The sequence below is a fragment of the Lissotriton vulgaris genome, chromosome 3_1 (genome assembly GCF_964263255.1).
Source record: "Lissotriton vulgaris chromosome 3_1, aLisVul1.2, whole genome shotgun sequence".
Taxonomy (NCBI): domain Eukaryota; kingdom Metazoa; phylum Chordata; class Amphibia; order Caudata; family Salamandridae; genus Lissotriton; species Lissotriton vulgaris.
The window spans coordinates 878,980,540-879,003,124 of record NC_141689.1 but is presented as its reverse complement, the minus strand read 5'-3'; the positions used below and the strand labels follow the sequence as shown (position 1 = coordinate 879,003,124).

The following is a 22,585-nucleotide window of genomic DNA, read 5'->3' as shown; positions in this document are numbered from 1 at the left end:
GAGAGGTATGGACTGTATGGCTGCGGAAAGGGTAACATACAAAAGCGGGGGTTGCCAGCGAAAGTTCCCAAAAATATGGGGGTGTTGGATGGCCTGCGACCGTTTTGTTGATGATGAATGTATGATGATGAAGATGCACCCATTGCCTTGTTGGAATAATGTTATATCATATCATCTGATATATTTGAATGCATGTAAGAAGCATATGGTCACCTCATGCCCTCACCGGGACTTTACAATGTACTTGAATACTTACTGTCTGACTGCCTCAATGCCATGATTGCTTGTTTTGAAAAAATTAAATAAAATGTGAAAAAAAGTATTTTATATGTGCCCAGCTAATGATTGTTTTTCATATAACCTTCACTTAGATTAAGTAGTAAAACAGTGAAGGCCTTAATCCCACCGCTGCCACCAATATATGAGGCTGGCTTAGTATCATGTGTAAATGAGGGGAGAGAGCACAGATGCTGGGATCCTAATTAGCAGGAACCCAGCAAACTAAGTCAAAAACATACTGACGTGAGGCACAAAGTTGGGGTAGCCAAGAAAGCAGATCATACTTTCCTACAGAAGGTAAGTAACTTGTCCATCTGATAAAGGCTTCTAGCCATAGATTCCTTTCCTTTGAATAGATACCCAAGCAATACAATCCCCAGAGGAGGGACTGTGGATGAGTTTAGACAAGAAAATCCTGAATGACAGAGCGGTCAAAAAGGGAGTCTTTTCAGACTTGACTGTCCAGGCAGTAGTGTTTGGTAAACCTCTGCAGGGATGCCCACGTTGCTGCCTGACAAATGTCAAGGACTGGAACACCACGTTGCAACTCTGTGGTAGCAGCCTTAGCTCTGGTGGAATGAGCTCTTAAGCCTTCAGGGGGCTGCTTCTTGGCCCGAGCGTGCTGAATTTTGATGCAGAGGATGATCCATCAAGGATGACCTATCATGAGATAGTCCTCTTCTGCACTGCACAACATTTCTTTGATCCAATGTACCCCATGAAGAGATGGTCTTCCACCGGGAACTCTTTACTGCGGTTAAGGTAGAATGCCAACACTTGTTTTGGGTCCAGATGGTGGAGTTGCTCATATTCTTTAAAAGGATGCGAAGGCCCATAGAAAGTGGGGAAGATGACCAATTGCCCCATGTGGAATGGTGTTACCACTTTCGCTAAGCACCAATTTATCACAGAAGATGGTCAGGTAAGGAGGCTTAGATGACAGAGCTTGCAATTTGCTCACCCTCCCGGCAGAGGTTTTGATGGTAAGCTGCCGGCCTGAGCAGCTGTGCAGCTGTGCAGAGATTCAAAAAGAGCACACACCAGGAAGGTGAGAACCATATTAAGGTCCCATTGAGGCATGATTAAAGGGGCAGGTGGAAACATGCGTACAAGCCCCTTAAGAAATCTATTTACAATAGGGGATTTAAATAAAGCGGGTTTGTCTGGCAGCCTCAAGAAGCAGACGGGCTGAAAGGTACTCTTTGAGAGTGCCCAAAGCAGATCATTGCTGAGCAAGGTTCCAAAAAAAAGAGAGGGAAGCAGAAAGGATCAATGGATCCTTTTTTTTAAAAAATATTTAAAAAATGTGTGTCACTGGCAGGCATACACTGTCTTGGTAGAGGGAAGCCTGGCTGCCAAAATAACATTACAGATTTTGCGAGGAAGTTCGAATGCTGTCAACTGCCACTGCTCAATTTCCACGTAAGAAAGCGTAGAGTTGACCAGTTCAGGTGCAGGGCCCTCTGCTGCGAGAGAAGAGCCTCACAAAAGGGACGCCTGATCGGTGGATGGATGTTCAGTTGGAGAAGCTCAAAATATCGGAATCTCTGTGCCCTGTCTGGGGCCACAAGAACAACTCGGTCCTGTTTGCTCCTGATCTTCTTAAGCACACAGGAGTGTTATTAGCAGAAAGGTGTAGAGGAGGACTGAACTCCACTGGAGACAAAAAGCAGCACATTGCGCCTTCTTGACAGAAACAAACAGATCTAACCAAGACTCTCCTCACTGCTGAAAAAGACCTTGTACCACATCCGGATGGAGAAGTCATTTGTGATTTGCTAGGCATCGACTGCCAAGTTCGTCCACCCTGCAGTTCAGAGAACCTGCAAGGTGTTGAACCACCAGGGAAATGCCCTTCTGTTTCAGCCACGTCCAGAGACGCAGGGCCTCTCGACAAAGGGTCCTCAACCCCACCCTGTATAATGCAATAACACATGGCAGTGGTGTTGTCTGTGAACACTTGAACCAGCTTTCCCTTGATTGAAGGAAGAAAGGCTTTCAATGCCAAGCGAATCACCCAGAGTTCCAGCAAGTTGAAGTGATCCCAAGGCAGATCCAAAGGACCTCAAGAACTTTCAACCCATCTCCCTGCTCCCATTCCCGGCGAAAGTAATTGAGAAGACCACCAACAGACAAATGATCCACTTCCTGGAGGAGAACAACGTCCTGACTCCTCCCAATCCGGCTTCTGCCGCAACCACATCACCAAAACCACCCTCATCTCTGCCACGGACGACATAAGGACCATACTGGACAATGGCGAAACTGCGGCCCTCATCCTCCTGGACCTCTCGGCCGCCTTCGACGCCTGCGCACACGCCTCCATGACGCAGGGATCCTAGACACAGCCCTGAACTGGATCACCTCCTTCCTCACCGGCAGAACGCAGAGAGCCCGCCTCCCCCCCTTCAGGTCAGAAGCCACCACAATCACCTGCGGCGTACCCCAAGGTTCATCCCTCAGCCAGACCCTCTTTAACATCTACATGGCACCACTCACCAAAATCGTCCGAACACACCACCTCAACATGGTCTCATACGCCGACTACACCCAGCTGATCCTATCCCTCACCAAGGACCCGGCCACCGCCAAATCCAACCTCCACAAGGGAATGAAGGCCGTCGCAGAGTGGATGAAGACTAGCCGGCTAAATCTGAACTCAGACAAGACGGATGTCCTCATCCTTGGCTCCACCCCTTCCGCATGGGACGACTCCTGGTGGCCAGCCACACTGGGAGCTGCCCCGACACCCACCAACCACGCACGCAACCTGGGAGCCATCCTGGACTCAACACTCTCCATGGCCCAGCAAGTCAGCAGCAGGCTGGACTATGGCAATGCCCTCTATGCAGGAACTATGGCCACACTCCAGAAAAGACTCCAACGCATACAAAGCGCCTCCGCACGCCTCATCCTCAGACTCCCTCGCCACAGCACCACCCACCTGAGAGATTTGCACTGGCTCCTGGTCAACAAGAGGATCACCTTCAAGCTCCTCACCCACGCTCACAAAGTCCTCCACAACGCCGGACCAGCATATCTCTACAAACGACTGTCCTTCTACACCCCGAACCGCCAGTTTCGCTCCGCCGACCTCTCACTCGCCACCGTCCCACGCATTCGCCGAACGACCACCAGCGGTAGATCTTTCTCCCACCTCGCCGCCAAGACATGGAACACCCTCCCCATCCACCTGCGTCAGACCCAGGACCTGCTGACCTTCAGGAGACATCTCAAGACCCGGCTGTTCAACCAGTATCTGCTCCCCGCCCCTCCCCTTAGCGCTTTGAGACCCTCAAGGGTGAGTAGCGCGCTTTACAAATGATTGATTGGAGTACGGATTCCGCCAAAGACCAGATTCCTCTGATCTCCACCTCTCTCAGATGGCCTCCCCATCCCAGGAGTGACGCATCTGTTACTACTGTGTGGTCTGGTTGAGGAAGGGAAAGGGCTCTGCCTTTGACCCAATCATAGTTGGCCACCACTGTAGGTCATGTGCAGTTCCCTCCGAGATCTGGACCGCGTTGGAGAGATTACCCTCATGTTGCGCCCACTTGAGCTTCAAGTCCCACTGCAGAGCCTGCATACGCCATCTGGCATGTGTCACTAGCAGGATGCAGGAGGCAAAGAAGCCTAGCAGCCTGAGCCATTTTGCCCGAAATCCAGGATAGAGGCTGAAACATTGATACCATAGCTTGAATATCCTGGACTTGCTGTTCGGAAGGATAGGCCCGAAATTAGACTGTATCCAGAACAGCCCAGTTGAAAAGGAGCGTCTGAGAGGTAGTCAGATGTGACTTTGGCATGTTGATTAGAGAACCCTAGCGAGTGCAGAAGGTTTTCCGTAGTGTGGATGCGATAGGCGACAGCCTGGGGCAAACTTGCCTTCAACACCTACGTGTAGAGATAGGGCAAGACTGGCACCCCTGATCTGCGCAGATGAGCTGTGACCACCGCCATCACCTTGGTGAACAACCGAGGGGCACTGGTAAGGCCAAAGGGAAGCACAGTGAACTGAAAGTGCTTGTGGACTACCGTAAACTGCATATAGTTGCGATGATCAGGCAGGACAGGAATGTGAAAATAGGCATACTGCAAGCCCAACACTGCCATCTAATCTCCTAGGTCCAGGGCAGACTAGTCCAGAACTATACTGAGCATCTTGAACTTTTGCTTTTTGAGGAAGTAGTTGAGGGCACGCAGATCTATATCTGAAGTCAGTACATACATTTACTAGACACTATGGTCTTGAGACAGATCCACAAGCAGAAGTGAGTATTGGTCAAGAAACACTTAAGAATCTCTAAGTAAACCTTTCCCTTCTTTATTTACTGTAAACATATAAGCTGCTTTGCAATATATTTATATTATTGCTATTCCTTTCAACTAACAGTCAAAAGTTTTTTTACCTTTAGCTCGCTGCTCTATTCAGAGTTTATGACTATCCATGAAGATCCTACAATGCAGGACGAAAGGTCACACAACTCTGGTCCATGTTCTGCATTATAGGAATCTTCACTGACCCACCCTCCTCCAACCTGTCACTAAACATATTAAGTTGGAGAGACTTTACATTTCATTCATAAAAAAGAACTGGCACTCGCAGTCAGCTGCCGGTACAAGGCACTGTGGGTAGGGGTTCCTCCAAGGAACAGGCTCTATTTTACATCTTTCTCAATGTAAGCCTATCCAGGCTGCATTTTTATCTTCATGCACCCAATGCTGAAAAAGAGTTTTTGTTTTTATGACAGATGATGTAATCTTAAGAAGTTATCACTTTTCTACGACAATTACAGCATTCAGGAACAAAACAGCATCTCTGGCAGACACATGGAAATTCTTCAAGAAATTTACATTGATTTATGACACTCCACAATATTAATTTAATTAAGAACATTATGTTAAATTGAGTTACGGAGTTCACACAGATAGCAGGGAATTATTCAGCAATTCTATGGGAGGACCGGCGGCGAGGATTATGCTCTACATTCTTTATTTTCACAACCAGCAGTGTTCAACTTTCATGTAAAAAACTATCATTCCCATGAGACCTCGGGAAAGTTTAACAAAGGTCAATCAATTGGCACCACTAGACGTCCTGAGAGTCTCAAGGCTGCTGGGATACGTCCTCTTTCTTTTCCTGCTCCCCAGCAGTTCAGTCATGTTTCCGTTTTTGATTTCAACAATGTGTTTCATTGTTTTCATGGCAAGTTCTGATGGGAAATGTTCTTGTCTGTAGCGCGGTGATATCGCCGCAAACCTTGGTCCTGTAGAAGCGTTCCCTCATCGCTGAATTTCAGGCACCTCACTTTGACGGGCATCGCGGTAGCGGATGGGAGCCATCAGGGGGCACACGCGCAGTGCGGACCGCGTCTCGTTGCTCTGCGGGGGACGCACGTACTTTTCTGTCAGGTTCAAACCTATCAGCAGTGCGCCTCCACGCAGAGCCACAGCCCGTACAGCCTGGAAGCCCTTACGCCCGTCTAGAGCGGGTCAGTATCAAGATTTTAGCAGCCTGACGCCTGTGATTATCGGGTCATTAAAACCAACCTTTGACAGCCTTGTTTTTTAGGTCGAGGACCTAAAGGCTGCGCTTGCGCAGTCTCCGGTCGGAGATCTTATGTTTTTTAGACGGGGCTTGAACCCGCCTCTCTCCTCCATTGGCTGGCTTCCTAAACGGAGGCCAGCCATTGGAGGAGAGAGGCGTCACTCCAAACAAGCCCAGTCTCTTTCGGATTCGGGGGCGTGTTTTTGGCGTTCTTTCCACCTGTGACGCCATCCGTCACTCAGAACGCAAAAACACGCCCCCGATTCCGAAAATTTCGGAAGCTTGCGGCCGCCATTTTTTTTTTCTGCGGCTCAAGCAGGATCAAACGAGGACGCCTCCCTACAGCTTTGCGGCCCGACAGTCGTGTGGAGTCTGACTCGGGTAAGCTCTCCAGAGGTGGGCAGGGAACAGTTGAACGGACCGGAGCAAGATGCTCTCTGATTGTGCCGTATTTCTGGTTTCTTTTTAGCTCCATGTTCACTTTTCTTCCGGTGAGATCCTGGCACTGCGCGTGAGCGAGGGGCTGCACGGACTGCCCGGGACCCCCAGCAGCACTGCAGGCTTAAGCACATTCGAAAAACTAAGGAAGCCTGGAAAATCCTGCCACTGTTCATTTGCTGTGCAGCGTTAGTTAATTGAAGCCCAAACTGCTCTTTCTCGGCTGGATTTCCAGCGTCGGGCAGTTGCTTGCAGAGGGTGAAGCGTATGTGTTTATTCTCTATTATGTTTGCTTATACACGGTGCACCCGAACTCTGCAAGAACCTCACCCCCACTGAGCCTGCCTCGTGTGCTCCGGGGTCTCATTGCGCTGTCCGTGAGGACCAGAGACCCCCACCCCCCTCCGGACACTGCCCGCTCTCACTCTCACTCTCCATGAAGGAATGTCCGTCATTTTCTGTGTGGAGAGATGCTGCCCCCCCACTCCACAACAGAAGGAGTGCTTGTTTATTTATTTCTGGTATGTCCAGAAGGGGCCAGCTTTTGTATGTGCGCTCCTTTGTTTCTTCTCGGCGCTATGTGACTTTTACTCTGAAATGTTCATAGAGGGGGAGAGGTCCACTGATGGGAAGATAAGGAGCTTTGGGAAGGGCAAAGTTCAGGTGAAAGTTCATGGAAGGCAGGAAAAGCGAAAAGCGAAATGCTGGCTCACCGACCAACCAGCGTGCCAAGTTTGTGTGTTGTCCAACAGATGTGTGTTGCAGTTTTTGGGAGCACATCACACCAGATTCTGTGGACTTTGAAAAGTGATGTGTAAGAAAGCACATGGTTTGTCGTAGTTCAAGCGCAGTTTCTATGTCTCGGCGGGGGGTTGTTATTTTCTTCCAAATCCCAGAATAAATAGCTAGCAGTACACAGCTGTGCCTCCACGCTGCGAGACACTGCTTGCCACGCAACTCGACAAATCTTCGGGCCGCATTGAAAATTGTGAACACAAATTCCAGCAGTCAGGCTGGGTTTGAAAGTTGCAAATTCTGTGCATAATATTCATTTCCACCGTCAATTTGAACGTTTGACAAGATGGCAGTGTGATAAATTCCACCTTTCGTAAATATATGCCCTGATGCAAGTTTTACAAAAGTAGTAACTCGCAGTAGGGAGAAAAAGTCGGAATTACACCCACAGCAGCTACATTTTTTATTTTATTCCCTTGAAAAGTTAATGTTCTCCTTAACTTTCCATTGACTCCCGATCAGGTTTCCAACAATGAAGAACCACGGTCGAGTTTAGGAGTGACTGTGAGAATGTAAAACACACTGTTCACACCACAGCCGACTCACCTGGTCACGGACGAAGGCTTAGGGTACCATGCAGTTTATGTGACTAGGTCCTCTGCCGTGAACTCTTCCTGGTTCTACAATACCTTTCATAGCTCCTGAAAAAACATCAAGCCATACTCTTAACTCGGCTTGGCACTGGACCAAAAGCAACTGGAACTGGGAGCAGTGCTTAATTTGTAAAATAATGAGTGCTAGGGCTCTCCTCGGGAGGCCACTACAGCTTGCACCACCCTGGCTGTGCTTGCTCCCCTGCCCCCTGGCTGTGCTTGCTCCCCTGCCCCCTGGCTGTGCTTGCTCCCCTGCCCCCTGGCTGTGCTTGCTCCCCTGCCCCCTGGCTGTGCTTGCTCCCCTGCCCCCTGGCTGTGCTTGCTCCCCTGCCCCCTGGCTGTGCTTGCTCCCATGCCCCCTGGCTGTGCTTGCTCTCATGCCCCATGGCTGTGCTTGCTCTCATGCCCCCTGGCTGTGCTTGCTCTCATGCCCCCTGGCTGCGCTTGCTCTCATGCCCCCTGGCTGCGCTTGCTCTCATGCCCCCTGGCTGCGCTTGCTCTCATGCCCCCTGGCTGTGCTTGCTCTCATGCCCCCTGGCTGCGCTTGCTCTCATGCCCCCTGGCTGCGCTTGCTCTCATGCCCCCTGGCTGCGCTTGCTCTCATGCCCCCTGGCTGTGCTTGCTCTCATGCCCCCTGGCTGTGCCTGCTCTCCTGCCCCCTGGCTGTGCTTGCTCCCCTGGCTGTACTTGCTCCCCTGGCTGTGCTTGCTCCCCTGCCCATGCTTGCTCTCCTGCCCCCTGGCTGTGCTTGCTCTCCTGCCCCCTGGCTGTGCTTGCTCCCCTGCCCCCTGGCTGTGCTTGCTCCCCTGCCCCCTGGCTGTGCTTGCTCCCCTGCCCCCTGGCTGTGCTTGCTCCCCTGCCCCCTGGCTGTGCTTGCTCCCCTGGCTGTGTCATCAGCCGGGAGTATTTAAACTGGCCCGGTGAAGCTATTCGTCCCCCATCCTTCCTGCCGTGATGTCTTGTCTCTTGCAGACCTGCTGACAGTCTTATACCGGTAAGCCTACTTAGTGAACATGTTGCTTTGTTTTGCTTGATGCCTGGATTTTCTAGTCTTTGATGAATTGTGTCGGGTATAATGTCTCTTGCCTGAGCGGCTACCATGTGTATGTATTTCCAAGGGGGAGATGGGCTATACTTTAACTCAGGAACATTGCCTTGATTTCATACTTGATGGGTGAAACTCAAGGCTTAATGAGGAGGGCCTAGCCATATGGTCATTACATATATCTATCAGTGATGGCATTATGGCTTTAGTTAGCAGAAGCTTGGTTCATTAGTGGCTCTGTCTGCGTGTGGCTCTGTCTGCGTGTGGCTCTGTCTGCGTGTGGCTCTGTCTGCGTGTGGCTCTGTCTGCGTGTGGCTCTGTCTGCGTGTGGCTCTGTCTGCGTGTGGCTCTGTCTGCGTGTGGCTCCGTGCGTGTGGCTCCGTGCGTGTGGCTCCGTGCGTGTGGCTCCGTGTGTGTGTGTGGCTCTGTGTGTGTGTGTGGCTCTGTGTGTGTGTGTGTGGCTCTGTGTGTGTGTGTGGCTCTGTGTGTGTGTGTGGCTCTGTGTGTGTGTGTGGCTCTGTGTGTGTGTGTGGCTCTGTGTGTGTGTGTGGCTCTGTGTGTGTGTCTCTGTGTGTGTGGCTCTGTGTGTGTGGCTCTGTGTGTGTGGCTCTGTGTGTGTGGCTCTGTGTGTGCGGCTCTGTGTGTGCGGCTCTGTGTGTGCGGCTCTGTGTGTGTGGCTCTGTGTGTGTGGCTCTGTGTGTGTGGCTCTGTGTGTGTGTGGCTCTGTGTGTGTGTGGCTCTGTGTGTGTGTGGCTCTGTGTGGATAGCTTTTTTTGTAGGTGGCTCAATGTGTGGGTGGCTCTGTGTAGGTGGCTCTGTGTGGGTGGCTTTATGTGTGTGTGGGTGGCTTTGTGTATGTGGCTCTGTGTGGGTGTAAATGCAATAGGTCATGCATTTGCGAGCGATTAAGCTATTGGCATTGTAAATGACAATGCCATTTATTTATTATTTAAAAAAAAATCATGAGCAATGCCATTAGCTCAACCTTTAATAATGCTGAGACCATTGCATTGTAAATGCTTGTTTTCACTTGTTGTGTTTGTTCTTTGGCTGCCATTTGCGCCCAGCCCAGGTGTGGTGGATACCCTGTACAAGTGGGTGAGTCCAGCCCCGGGAGGGAATCTTCGCCTCCTTATCTCCCATGCTTGCGCAAATAAAACTCAGGGCTATTAAACACGCCAAAACCTAGAACCACTGGCTCACCAAAATATTTAAGTCAGTAAGGAACTACCGAGCATTTCTCCATAGCCCTGTCAAACCCTTTTCTGGTGCTTTGAATGGGGTTTACATTGAAGAGGAGTCCTTGCAAGTCCTCACCCTGGACAAAGAGTTCTGCAAGGCTGTGGATGCCTCAATCCACCAGGCAGTTGCAGCGGCCATAGGTCCCTATGAAAGGAGCCTCATGGAGATAGCGTACTCTTACGCTGCTAACCCCCTCCAAGAGGCCACGCCAAGACCCTCATGCGCGCCCCTAAGCGCTAACAGGAGTCGACCATTGACCTGAACCCCTTTGAGCGACTTGAAAAGGCCTTCCTAGCCCGCCCACCCCCTGAACCCGAGCAGCTAAACGAGGTAGCCCCTTTATCCCCGCAAGGCGGTTGGGGGAACAATGGTGAAAATTCACCCACCGAGTCCACCGAGGAAGCAGGTCCTTCGCTGCCCTGGCGCCTTCCGGCGAGTGGTGTAGAACCCCCCTCAGATATGCTGGTTCCTGACGACCTCCTCCACCCGCGTTCCTGGGAGAGAGCCCCTGGGGATAAGGTAGCCCAGTTCAGAGGTTTCCTAAGGCAACTGGCTACGGAGAATGAGGTCAGGGCCTGTCTTTGGGCAGAATGCCCACGACCCGCTCTTGCGGGTAAAGTGGCGATCTAAAGGACACGTACTAGGCGGTCCCGATTTTTCCCCCACGCGGCGTTTCCTTCAGTTTCAGTGGGAAGGTCAGGTCTACGAGATCAACTCTAAAATGGCCACTTTCCTACAGAAATACATTTGAGACCCCAAGAAAGGGATAGATGGGTCCTGGAGGTCATGCCAGGACAAGCTCCTTGATGTTTGCAGGTCCCTCAAAAAGATTTTGGACCTTGCAGAAGAAGCTAAGGCATCCAATTCACCGTTCTCTCCCAAGTCCGTGTCAGGTTGGGTCCAGCATGCTATTGCATTTCTAGGCAATGCCAACTGCGTCCTCTCAACTGAGAGGAGACGCTCCCTACTATTAAAGGTGGACCCAAAACTTGGGGACCTCCCTTCCTCAGAGGCTGGAGCAATGGCTCACCGGGGGCTCTTCGGGGAGCTGTTTGTTAAGGAGTTAACAAAATCTGTGACAACATTCACTACCCTGGACACGGTGCAGGCCTCCATAAAGAGAGTGTTCTACCCAAAGGTTTTCGTCGGGTTGGTTGTGGTAGGGGGTGCTCAACAGGCTGCTTCTACACCAAAGCCCCTTCCAGAGGCTTCAAGAAAACGCAGGAGCAGCCCAGACAGGACGCCCTAGTGGAGAAGGAGGTGGTAGACCTGCTGCGCAATGGGGCGATCGCCTGCTCCTCCCTCCATACAAGGGGCTTCCTAAGCAACATCTTTTTGGTAGACAAATCTGATGGGGGCCTGCGGCCAGTTATCAACTTAAAGGAGTTTAACAACTGGTTTGCGTTCCGCCATTTCAAAATGGAGGGGATCCACCTGCTGCGTGGCCTCCTACGCCCAAAGTACTGGATGGTGGGCCTAGATCTAAAGGACACGTACTTGGCGGTCCCGATTTTTCCCCCACACGGCGTTTCCTTCAGTTTCAGTGGGAAGGTCAGGTCTACGAGTTCACTACCCTTCCTTTTGGACTGTCCGCTGCACCTTGGTATTTCACCAAGGTCCCCAAGCCCGCGGTACAGTACGTCAGGGTTTCCGCCTTATCATTTACCCCAATGATCTCCTATTGGCTCAGTCCCCATCCTTACTCACGAGCCAACTTCAGACGACAGTGGCTTTGTTACAGGGACTCGGCTTCGTAATCAACTAGAAGCAGTCCCTCCGTACACCGCAAAAGCAGACTACCTTCCTAGGCTTTGTCATTGATTCAGTCAGTCAAACCTTAAGTTTATCATCCAGAAAGATTTAAAAAATCCAGTGGGAACTCAGCAGGACCCTAGCCAGACCTACCACTTCTCTGAGACAGGTCGCCAAGATAGTGGGCCTCCTGTCGTCCTCAATACAGGCCATCTTTCCGGGCCCTCTCCACTACAGAGCCCTTCAGCTACTAAAGGCCAGCCACTTGAGGAAGGGCCTGCAATATGCAGAACAGGTTCCCCTCGCGGAGAAGGTGAAATTAGAGATGAGGTGGTGGTTAGACCATATGGAGGCCAGGAACGGGCAAGCCATCTTCGCCTCAGCACCGGACATAGTCTGAGTCTGATGACAGCAAATCAGGCTGGGGGGCTCGCTGCGGAGAATCCTTTACAGGAAGAAAGTGGTCTACGGAGGTTCAGCGACTCCACATCAACTGTCTAGAACTATTAGCGGGCTCCTTCGTCATCAAGTGCTGGTCAAAGGACAAAGTCAGCTGCAGCGTCCTCCCCAAGATGGATAATGTCTCTGCCGTCCGTTACATAAACCAACTGGGCAGAGGTATATTGATGACATCTTTATGATCTGGTCAGATTCAGAGACCTCTTTAAATCAATTCACTCACTGGCTTAACAACAACAGTGGAGGACTTAGTACACCATGTCCACCAGCAAGGAATCCTTGCCCTTTCTTGATATCGAAATGAAACATTCTGAAGGACGATTAATAACATGTCTCCATCGTAAACCTACGGAAAGGAATACTTTACTAAACTATAAAAGTCACCACCCTCGTGCCCTCAGAGCTTCCTTACCCTATTCACAGTTCCTCCGTATACGGAGGAATTGCTACAATAAACAGGACTATTTTGCGGAAGCAAAAACTTTGAGTCAAAAGTTGAGACATAGAGGCTACCCACGCAAACTGGTGCGTCGGGCATTGAAAAGAGCATGGTACTGTCCAAGGGACACCCTACTAGAACCCCACCCTAAGAATGCTCATGAGAAAATTACTTGTGTGACCACATTCTCTCCCGCATCTAATGCCATAAAGAAGAGTGTCTTAAAGCACTGGCCAGTTTTAAATGCTGGCATCCTCAACTTGGACCGACCGATGTTTGCGTTCAAGAGAGCTAAAAACATAAAAGATCATTTGGTGTGTGCTTCACTTCACCAACCCGACACAAGAAATACTTTAAATGACATGTGGAACCTACCCACTCTGAAAGGCCATGCAAAATGTGGTCAATGTATCTCGTGTGAAACAACCATAGAAGGAAAAATATTCACTTACGGTACAATCAAATATATGAGACATCACTTTACAAACTGCAATTCACAAAATGTGGTGTATGCAATTTTTTGTCCTTGCATTATGATATATATAGGACAGACCAGCCAGAAGATCAAGCTGCATATGGGACAACATAGAAGTCGAATCCGATGCCAAACTGCCAATGCACCTCTGGTGGAACATTTCAAAGACAAAGGGCACTCAGAAAACGACTTTACATGGACTGTAATCACACAGGTCAAGGCTCCCCCAAGAGGAATAGACATTTCGCAAATCTTAAACAAGGAGGAGTTGCATTGGATCCTGAGAACAGACAGTATACGAAAGGGGCTCAACAGAGTTGAGGATTGGACCTCTCTGCTTTAATATAACTTCCGGGTTCTAGCTCAACTGAGCCAGTACATTTTGTAAATATGTTTTTGTTAGAATATGTATAATAAGATATAATTTTAGATGGTCACTGAGCACTTCACTTCACTTGGGTCACTCCATTTTCACCACTCTACAATGGACGCCTAATCACTTTTCCTTCTTCACCTTACCATCGGTTTTTAAGCTTGATTGTTAAGGGTCGAATTTGTGATAACATGGATCATGCCGGCCCCACTGAGCCACTATCCTCCTCGCAGAATTAATGTATATTGACTTTATACTGGAATCATGTTCAGCACTGAGAATATTCACCACTTTAAGATGGCCACCATTTAGCTGTAGTCCTCTTATTATTTCTAGTCCGTCCTTTATTATTACCACGAAGTTCCTCCAGCGGGTAGGAAGCGATCCCCGCCAGAACCCACCGGTCCGGCTATCAAGCAATGCCCGCACTGTAAGTAATGCTCGAGCTCCCCCGCTCCCCCTAACCCCGTAGCGCGGAAGGTCTGCCTCACTCCCTAATCCCTGCTTTACCTCTGCTTCTCCAGATAACCCTATTATGGATTTTTGAATCGCCGAGAACACGAGCACGGCTCCATCATTATAAGTAAGTTTCGCGAGGGTTCACGGCGTTTTCGACCTTGTCCACATTCCCTCGACTAATTATAGTATTTTCTCCCCATAGTTCCCACCGGCGAAGGCGTTGTGAGTAATCTCTCACACGCGGGTACATTGTAACAGATAACTTTTAGCTCTCATAGCTATCAACTATGTTTGAAAGTTTGAGTACCCCCAGGAATGCTATTATGCACAGTTAAGGTAAAACTTGAGAATAATTCTCTAGCCATCGGTTTTCACATTACGCTCGAGATCAATCACAAGCCCTGTCACTGCGCCGTCCCACATGAAATATGGACAATCACTTCGGCCCACTTTGCCAGATAACTAGCAGGTACAAAGCCAAACGCGCCGAACAGCACATGTGTCTACCCTTGCATGTGTTAATAGTTTACTGTTCATTGGTCTGAATAAAACACATTGCGCTAGCAATGAGCCCTTTCACTGCGACGCTGTTATGAATTCACTGCAAATCGCCACTTGTTTATTATGCTAGACCCCAAGCATGTTCATATCCAACTGCGCCGAATATCACATGTCTCCCTTTTGCATGTGCCAATCAAATACGCCGAAACCCACATACTCCTCACAATGTCCGGTCTAATGAAACTAGAACCTGTCACCACTTCATCACTAAATGGTCACAAGCATGTGCCAATAAGGCACACAGTCTGTATATAGTATTTACCACCTCACCACAGCACTGAGTACTTTGCTGGCAGATTATGTAAAATGTACTCATACCTAGCCAAGTTCCAAAAATAATTATTTCTTTGTTTATGTTTTTTCCCCGTTTTTTTCCCCATTTCTGCCATGCTGTCTCTAAATGTCAATTCAACATTATGTAAATTGCCATAGGGGTAATGAAATTGTAAAAAACTCTCAAGACAAACTTGACACACCAGTTTTTGTCCTGATGATGATGCATGCATTTGGATATTGCATCGAAACGTCGTCGACCTTATTGCACCATATGTTTGTTTCAATTCACGTATTGTGTTAAACAATGGGTTGCTATGATTTAATTCCAGTCTGTAAAATGGATTACTAGTAAAGACCGCTTTTGTGTGCTTTTACATAATTGTTTTGTCATATGTTTTGTCTTGTCCTTTGTGGGTCACAGGTTGTGCCCACTTTTGTATAAATGTTATACTTACACACTTAACCTGAAAAATTGAAAAATAAAAAACTCTGTCCGGCTGGACAGAAGTCATATATACTATCCAGTATATGTCTATCATTCGGTTGATCTCTATTTACTAGGGTCCTCTGTTCCGTAAAATAAACTACTGCCCAAGGACCCCAGTGGCATTCCTTTTGGGTTTCCCTTGTCCTTTGAAAATATAAACCAACTGGGCGGCATGAAATCAAAGGCGTTAGCGGACATGGCCAAGGAGTTCTGGACCTTTTTCCTCGATCATAACGTCTCTGCAAAATACCTTCCCAGTGCGTCCAACGTGATCGCAGATTTGTGCTCCAGAGCATGGACAGACATGAGCCTGTGCAGCTTTACCCCAGAGTCTTACGGAGGTTGCACTCCCTCTGGGGACCTTTCTCAGCAGATCTCGTTGGCCTCTTGCCTAGACCATCAGCTTCCCAAATTCTTAAGCGGGAAGCTGGACCCTTTCTTCAGAATTGGTGGAAGGAGGTGGGTTATGCCTTCCCTCCGTTCATGATAATGCGCCTGTCGGCTCAAGTCCGCAGACAGCAGGCCAGAGTGCTCTTGATCACCCCGTTTTGAAGATCACAAGTATGGTTTGCAGTTTTTCTAGAACTTTCCAGGGATTCTCCAATCCTACCTCAAGATCGGATGGTTCTCTGGGATTCCCCAGGGAAATCCACATCACCTGATCCTACAGAATCGGATGCCCCTCGTGGCCTGGCTGATTTCAGGCAACGTTGGAAACTCCGAGGCCTATCAGGAGAAGCTCAGAGCATTCTGTCAGCAGCATGGGCAGAGCACCAACAAACAATACAGATCAGCGTGGTCCAAATGGGTGGGTTGGTGCCTTAGGAAGCCTCAAGATCCCGTGGGGTGCGAAGTGGTCCACGTATTGGATTTCCTGGCTTCCCTGGCCACTGAAGGTTTGGCATATCGCACCATCAACTCCTACCAATCAGCGATCTCGGTGGGCCATGCCCCAGTGAAGGGAGAATCGGTGGGCGAACACCCAGTTGTATGCAAACTCATGAGAGGCGTTTGCCTGTCACTCTCCCCGCAACCCAGATATTTTAAACTTTGGGATGTCAACAAAGTACTACCACTTTTTAAATCCTGGCAGGCGAATAAATATCTGTCCAGGAAGGAGTTATCAGCGAAGTTAGCCATGCTTCTGTGCTTGATCTCTTGCAAGTGAATGTCTGACGTGAGGGCTCTGGACCTTCCTGGTCAAATCTTCACCCCTCAAGGAGTTACCTTCCATGTTTCTGGACGTACCAAGTCAGGCTCCAAGGTTATTTTGTACCCTGCCTTTGACAGGCACCCTAAGCTATGTGTAGTGTGTTGTCTCAAAGCCTACAAAAGTATGACAGATGAAAACCGCCCTCACAGGGAGAACCAGTTATTCATCTCTCTAAGGAAACCCTTCAAGGCTGACTCTTCTCCCACCATAGCTAGATGGCTCAGATGGGTCATTCAGGAAGCGGGTATTGACATCTTGCACTTTGGTGCCCATTCAGTCAGAGGGGTGATGGCCTCCAAAGCTTTTTATCTCGGGCCCACCTCAGGATATAATTAATGCCTCGGACTTTCAGATTCCATGTTCAAGAGATTCTATTTCAAACTAGTCGTGGACATGGCCTCCCAGGTGGGTGACAAGATTTGAACAAGCATAATCCTTGCCTCTGGTCCTGCCATTGAATGAAAATTTTCCTAGCAAACATGAAGGAAAGTTTCGATTCTATTCAGGACATGGAGGCGAGGATTATTCCTGACGGGTGTTTCCTGAGGTTATCAGCCTTTTATCCACCCAGTTCAACAGACATATAGTAATGGAAAGGTTCGGTACCTTCGTAAGGTAGAAGTATGAGTTTACATCTCCTTGTAATTCTATACTTAAACAAGATATGAGTTTCCCTAAGTATGGTCAATGTACAGAACTGTATTCTTCTGATATGCTGTTTTCCCTTGGTTGTGGTTGTGCAAGTCCCGGGTTATCCAATTCAGATTCATCTGTTTCTCCTCTGAATTTTTGTAGGTTCCGAGCTCGCTAAAAGGGAGTAGTGGAATTCGATGACGGCCTGAAGGATTGCAGTCGAGAAAGAGGACGTATCCCAGCAGCCTTGTGCCTCTCAGGAGTCCAGTGATGCCGATTGGTTCACCTTTGTTGTTAACCTTTCCCGAGGTCTCATGGGAAAGATAGTTTTTTACATGAAATTTGAACACTGCAGTTGTGAAAATAAAGAATGTAGAGCACAATCCTCGCCTCTGTCCTTAATAGAATTGAAACTTTCCTTCATGTTCACTAGGAACTTTTTCATTATGATCAACAATGATGATCATACGATGCAAAAATAGCACTTCCTGGGGATGTGTAGTAACCTTTGTGGCGGAGGACCAACTAAGTTATAAGGAGTTAGATCAGCAACAACAAACTCCAAGAAATAAGGAGCCGGCTATAGATCCTACCTAGATATTAAACGCCCAATGGACACATTTGGTTGAACCTCCAGCCCATCGTTTCTGACCATAAGTTTAGGCATGCCCCATTGTGAAAGAGGACATGTATCAATGATTTGAACCCTGCCCAATATATTGTAAAAGATAAATATGTGTACCAACTAGCTGCTCCTGTGAGGTGTATCCTCTTTACATGTCACTAGCAATATCAGCACATACTTTAAAAAGCTAAGATCAAAGTAGTAAAATTTCAAACTAATTTCCCCGGTTTAGTAGAAAAACATTCCTTCATTAGCTGATTTAGGGGTTAAACACATATCAAAAGTGCACACTCAATGAACACTGTTTTTTTATGTACATTTGATTATCTAAGAGAGCACCCAATTAATTTTCTCTTATTCCTTCTACAATATGTCATTTTGAGAACGTCACAAGATCTGGAAACAATCCAAAACAATTAAAAACATACTCGTGCCCAAATAAAATGCAATCCTGCAAACGCACATGCAAAAGTTTTTTAAGGCTGGACTCTGGGACTTGTATGAGAAGGATGAGAATCACATATTCCCTCCACCCCAAAAAAGCATAACACCAAGTGATCGACTGACATACTGCTAATTTAAGAAGAACACATTTTACTGGAAATGGCTTGGTTAATAACAGCAACAGAATGGTTGAAGGTTAGAGCCAGAGGTCACATTTCTCTTTTGAAAAACAACATGTATACAATTAGGTGATGTATGTATGTTTGCTACCTTTAAGCTCATCCTTTACATGCTTGTGAACTTGATAAAGTAACAATTTAAAAAACTAAGATTAGGATTACCTCTGCTGTTTCATGACCATCAAGTCTCATACAAATATCAAGGTCACTTTGTTTGAAGCCAAATCCATTTTTAGAAGAACCAAACAAACTAAGTGTTGCTCCTGATGGAAACAAAAACAGAAAACAAAATTGATTCTTAAATCATATATTAAATGTTTAAATATCAATGATGCAAAACGGAATATTTGGATTTACAAACAAAATTCATATAGAAAAAAAGACATTTCCAGCTATTCCTTGAAACCAACATTAGCAGTAAATGGTTAGTAATTAACTATTATACAACTACTTAGTACAGCTGAGAAAGTATGTTACTGATCATAATAAAACATGGATTTGTAATCCTACAGAGATGTTGACTCAATTTCATGTGTTGTTCCAAGATTCAGGGCAACTCTGGAACAGCAACTTACTTACCTTCATAAACTATCTTTTTTAGAAGATACCTACCTGTAGGTTCTTCACCTTCTGAATATCCCCATGTGCTAGACTAGGTCCAGGCATTTTTACAATAGTTTTTCTGCATAGTATGTGGCATCGGCTCCATATCAGTATTTTTTACTGACTAGCAATGACATCACTTGAGCTTTTAAGTGCCATTCGGGTGCCCTGATGCCAGTTTCTCATCAATTTCTTCTAAACCCTTAGAAGCAGAGACAAGATAAACTTTTTGTTTCATAGCACATTTTATTGGTTTTAAAAGGTATACAAATACAAAACAAGCATTTGCAATGCAATAGGTCTCGCATTAGGAAAGTTTGAGCTATTGGTCTTGGAAATGACATTTTATATTTATGTGTTGGTTTTGAAAATAGCGAAATTAATAGCTTTGTCATTTACAATGCCAATAGTTATAACTTTCGCAAATGTGACACCTATAGCATTTGTAATGCAATATGTGTTGTATTTACGTGACTTACATGTATTGATATTACAAATAACAATGGCTTTTAATTTTTTTTCAATAATTAATACTTAAATGAAAGTTATTGTAATTTATAATGGCAATAGCTTAAAGTTTTGTAAATAACTTTTGTGAACATTATGTTCATTGTATTTTATTGTGACAAAAATCCAAGAACAGAAGTGAAATATATCATCTTTTTGTTACATTGGTAATAAAGCTTGAAACATTGAGAGAACATATGTGAACCAGGTGTTGTTGAATGGTTGCACAGATTGATGCTGTGGTGGCGCTGAGTGATGTGATGGCAAACGAGTGATGCTGTGGTGGCGCATAGTGATGGTGTGATGCCCTTGAGTGATGCTTTGGTGGTGCGGAGTGATGCTGTATGCTATGCTATGTTTTGTTTTGCTATCCGATGTTTTGTTTTGTTATGCTATGCTATGTTTTGCTATCCTATGCTTTGATTTGTTATGCTATGCTATGCTTTGTTATGCTATGCTATGTTTTGTTGTGTTTTATTATGCTATGATTTGTTTTGCTATGCTATGTTTTGTTATGCTGTGCTATGTTTTGTTGTGTTTGGTATGCTATGTTTTGCTATGCTATTATATGTTTTGTTTTGCTATGCTATGTTTTGTTGTGTTTTGTTAAGCTATGCTATGTTTTGTTGTGTTAAGCTATGCTATGTTTTGTTGTGTTATGCTATGTGTTGTGTTGTGTTTTGTTATGCTATGTTTTATTATGTTATGCTGTTTTATGCTGTGCTATGTTTCGTTTTTCTATCCTATGCTTTGTTTTGTTATGCTATGTTTAGTTTTGCTATCCTATGCTTTGTTTTGTTATGCTATGCTATGTTTTGTTGTGTTTAGTTATGCTGTGCTGTTTTGTTGTGTTTTGTTATGATATGCTATATTTTGTTGTGTTTTGCTATGCTATGCTTTGTTTTGCTATGCTATGTTTTGTTATGCTATGTTTTATTATGATATGCTATGCTTTGTTATGCTATGTTTAGTTATGCTAAGCTTTGTTTTGTTATGCTATGCTATGTTGTGTTTTAGGTATGCTATGTTTTGTTGTGTTTTGTTATGCTATGCTATGTTTTGTTGTGTTCTGTTATGCTATGTTTTGTTATGCTATGCTTTGTTTTATGTTATGTTATGTTTTGTTATGTTATTCTATGTTTTGTTCTGCTATGTTTTGTTGCGTTTTGTTATGCTATGCTATGTTTTGTTATACTATGCTTAGTTTTGTTTTGCTGTACTTTGTTATGTTATGCTATGCTTTGTTTTGTTATACTATGTTTTGTTATGCTGTGCTATGTTTTGTTGTGTTTTGTTATGCTATGCTGTGTTTTGCTATGCTATGTTTTGTTTTGTTATGCTATGTTTTGTTTTGCTATCCTATGCTTTTTTTGTTATACTATGCTATGTTTTGCTATCCTATGCTTTTTCTGTTATGCTATGCTGTGCTGTGTTCTGTTATGCTCTGCTATCTTTTGTTATTCTATGCTGGTGAGGGTGTGTGAGGGTGAGTTAGGGTGAGTGGGGGTGTGAGGGGGTGTGGGGGTGTGAGGGTGAAGGTGTGTGAGGGTGTTTGAGGATGAGGGGGTGTGAGGGTGAGGAGGTGTGAGGGTGTGTGAGGGTGAGGATGTGTGAGGGTGAGGGTGTGTGAGGGTGTGTGAGGGTGTGTGAGGGTGTGTGAGGGGGTGTGAGGGGGTGTGAGTGTGTGAGGGGGAGGGTGTGTGAGGGTGTGTGAGGGTGAGTGAGGGTGTGTGAGGGGGTGTGAGGGTGAGGCGGTGTGAGGGTAAGGCGGTGTGAGGGTGAGGGTGTGTGGGTGTGAGGGGGAGGGGGAGTGAGGGGGATGTGAGGGGGAGGGGTGAGGCTGGGTGAGGGTGTGGGGTTGTGAGGGTGAGGGTGGGTGAGGGTGTGGGGTTGTGAGGGTGAGGGAGTTTAGTATGGTGCACGTAATGGGTGAGTTCTGGAGATAGCGCGGTCTGTGTAAGACGGCGAAGGAATGGTATTTTCCACTAAGATGTTTGGGCCATGTCCCTATCTTGGAAGACACTAAATGGCTAGTTAACGACCAAGTTAACTAAGACTTAGATGCGCACTACTTTATAAATTGTTCAAAAAATATAAGCCTGTTTCAATGCATTCTTGACATGATAAGCATTTGCAATTTATTTGCCAACATTTTTTGAAATCATAAACCACAATTCAAAATATTCATTCACATTATTTGAAATACATTAGCTGAATTTCATTTTACATGCTTCATTCAGTTTTCAGTTAATTGTTAAACAGAAAGATAATCGTAACCAATGCAGTAATGCTGTAAACGAAAAAAGATACAGGCACATCAGATACAGTCTTGCTGGTAGTCCAACATATTCAAATGCAACTAAGGTTAGCACCATCACCAAAGAAACGAAAACACCTTGTGCGCCCTGTGTGATGTAAAGAATAATGATCTCTGCTTGGCAAACTACGGGAGCAGTGTGTGTGATTGCCGTCATACCCCCAGGACTCCAGCCTTAATCTGTCCACTTTTCGCGGCTCCCGCTTCGCGGGTGCCGCTCAAGGAAGGAGACTCGGGCCAGTGGGCGGTGAAGTGATTGAAACCGGACTCCAGCGGGACTGCGAGGACCAGCGGGCAGTGTGTTGTTAATCTGCCGCAGCTGGTCCTCTTCCCGCCCCCACCTCCCGGATTTTGATAAGTGCTGCGCTACCTGTTTTTCGGCGGATTCCTCTGCTTGGCAAACTACGGGAGCAGTGTGTGTGATTGCCGTCATACCCCCAGGACTCCAGCCTTAATCTGTCCACTTTTCGCGGCTCCCGCTTCGCGGGTGCCGCTCAAGGAAGGAGACTCGGGCCAGTGGGCGGTGAAGTGATTGAAACCGGACTCCAGCGGGACTGCGAGGACCAGCGGGCAGTGTGTTGTTAATCTGCCGCAGCTGGTCCTCTTCCCGCCCCCACCTCCCGGATTCTGATAAGTGCTGCGCTACCTGTTTTTCGGCGGATTCCTCTGCTTGGCAAACTACGGGAGCAGTGTGTGTGATTGCCGTCATACCCCCAGGACTCCAGCCTTAATCTGTCCACTTTTCGCGGCTCCCGCTTCGCGGGTGCCGCTCAAGGAAGGAGACTCGGGCCAGTGGGCGGTGAAGTGATTGAAACCGGACTCCAGCGGGACTGCGAGGACCAG

General features: G+C 47.0%; 1 protein-coding gene across 1 annotated transcript in view; it reads right to left on the bottom strand.

Annotated features, from left to right (window-relative positions):
* TUT7 (terminal uridylyl transferase 7) overlaps window positions 1–22,585 on the bottom strand; it is a 1,558,036-nt gene that overhangs the window by 740,127 nt on the left and 795,324 nt on the right. The window contains exon 15 of the mRNA XM_086961199.1: window positions 18,478–18,578. Within this exon, the coding sequence (XP_086817325.1) occupies window positions 18,478–18,578 (101 nt within the window). The remainder of the gene's footprint in view (window positions 1–18,477; window positions 18,579–22,585) is intronic.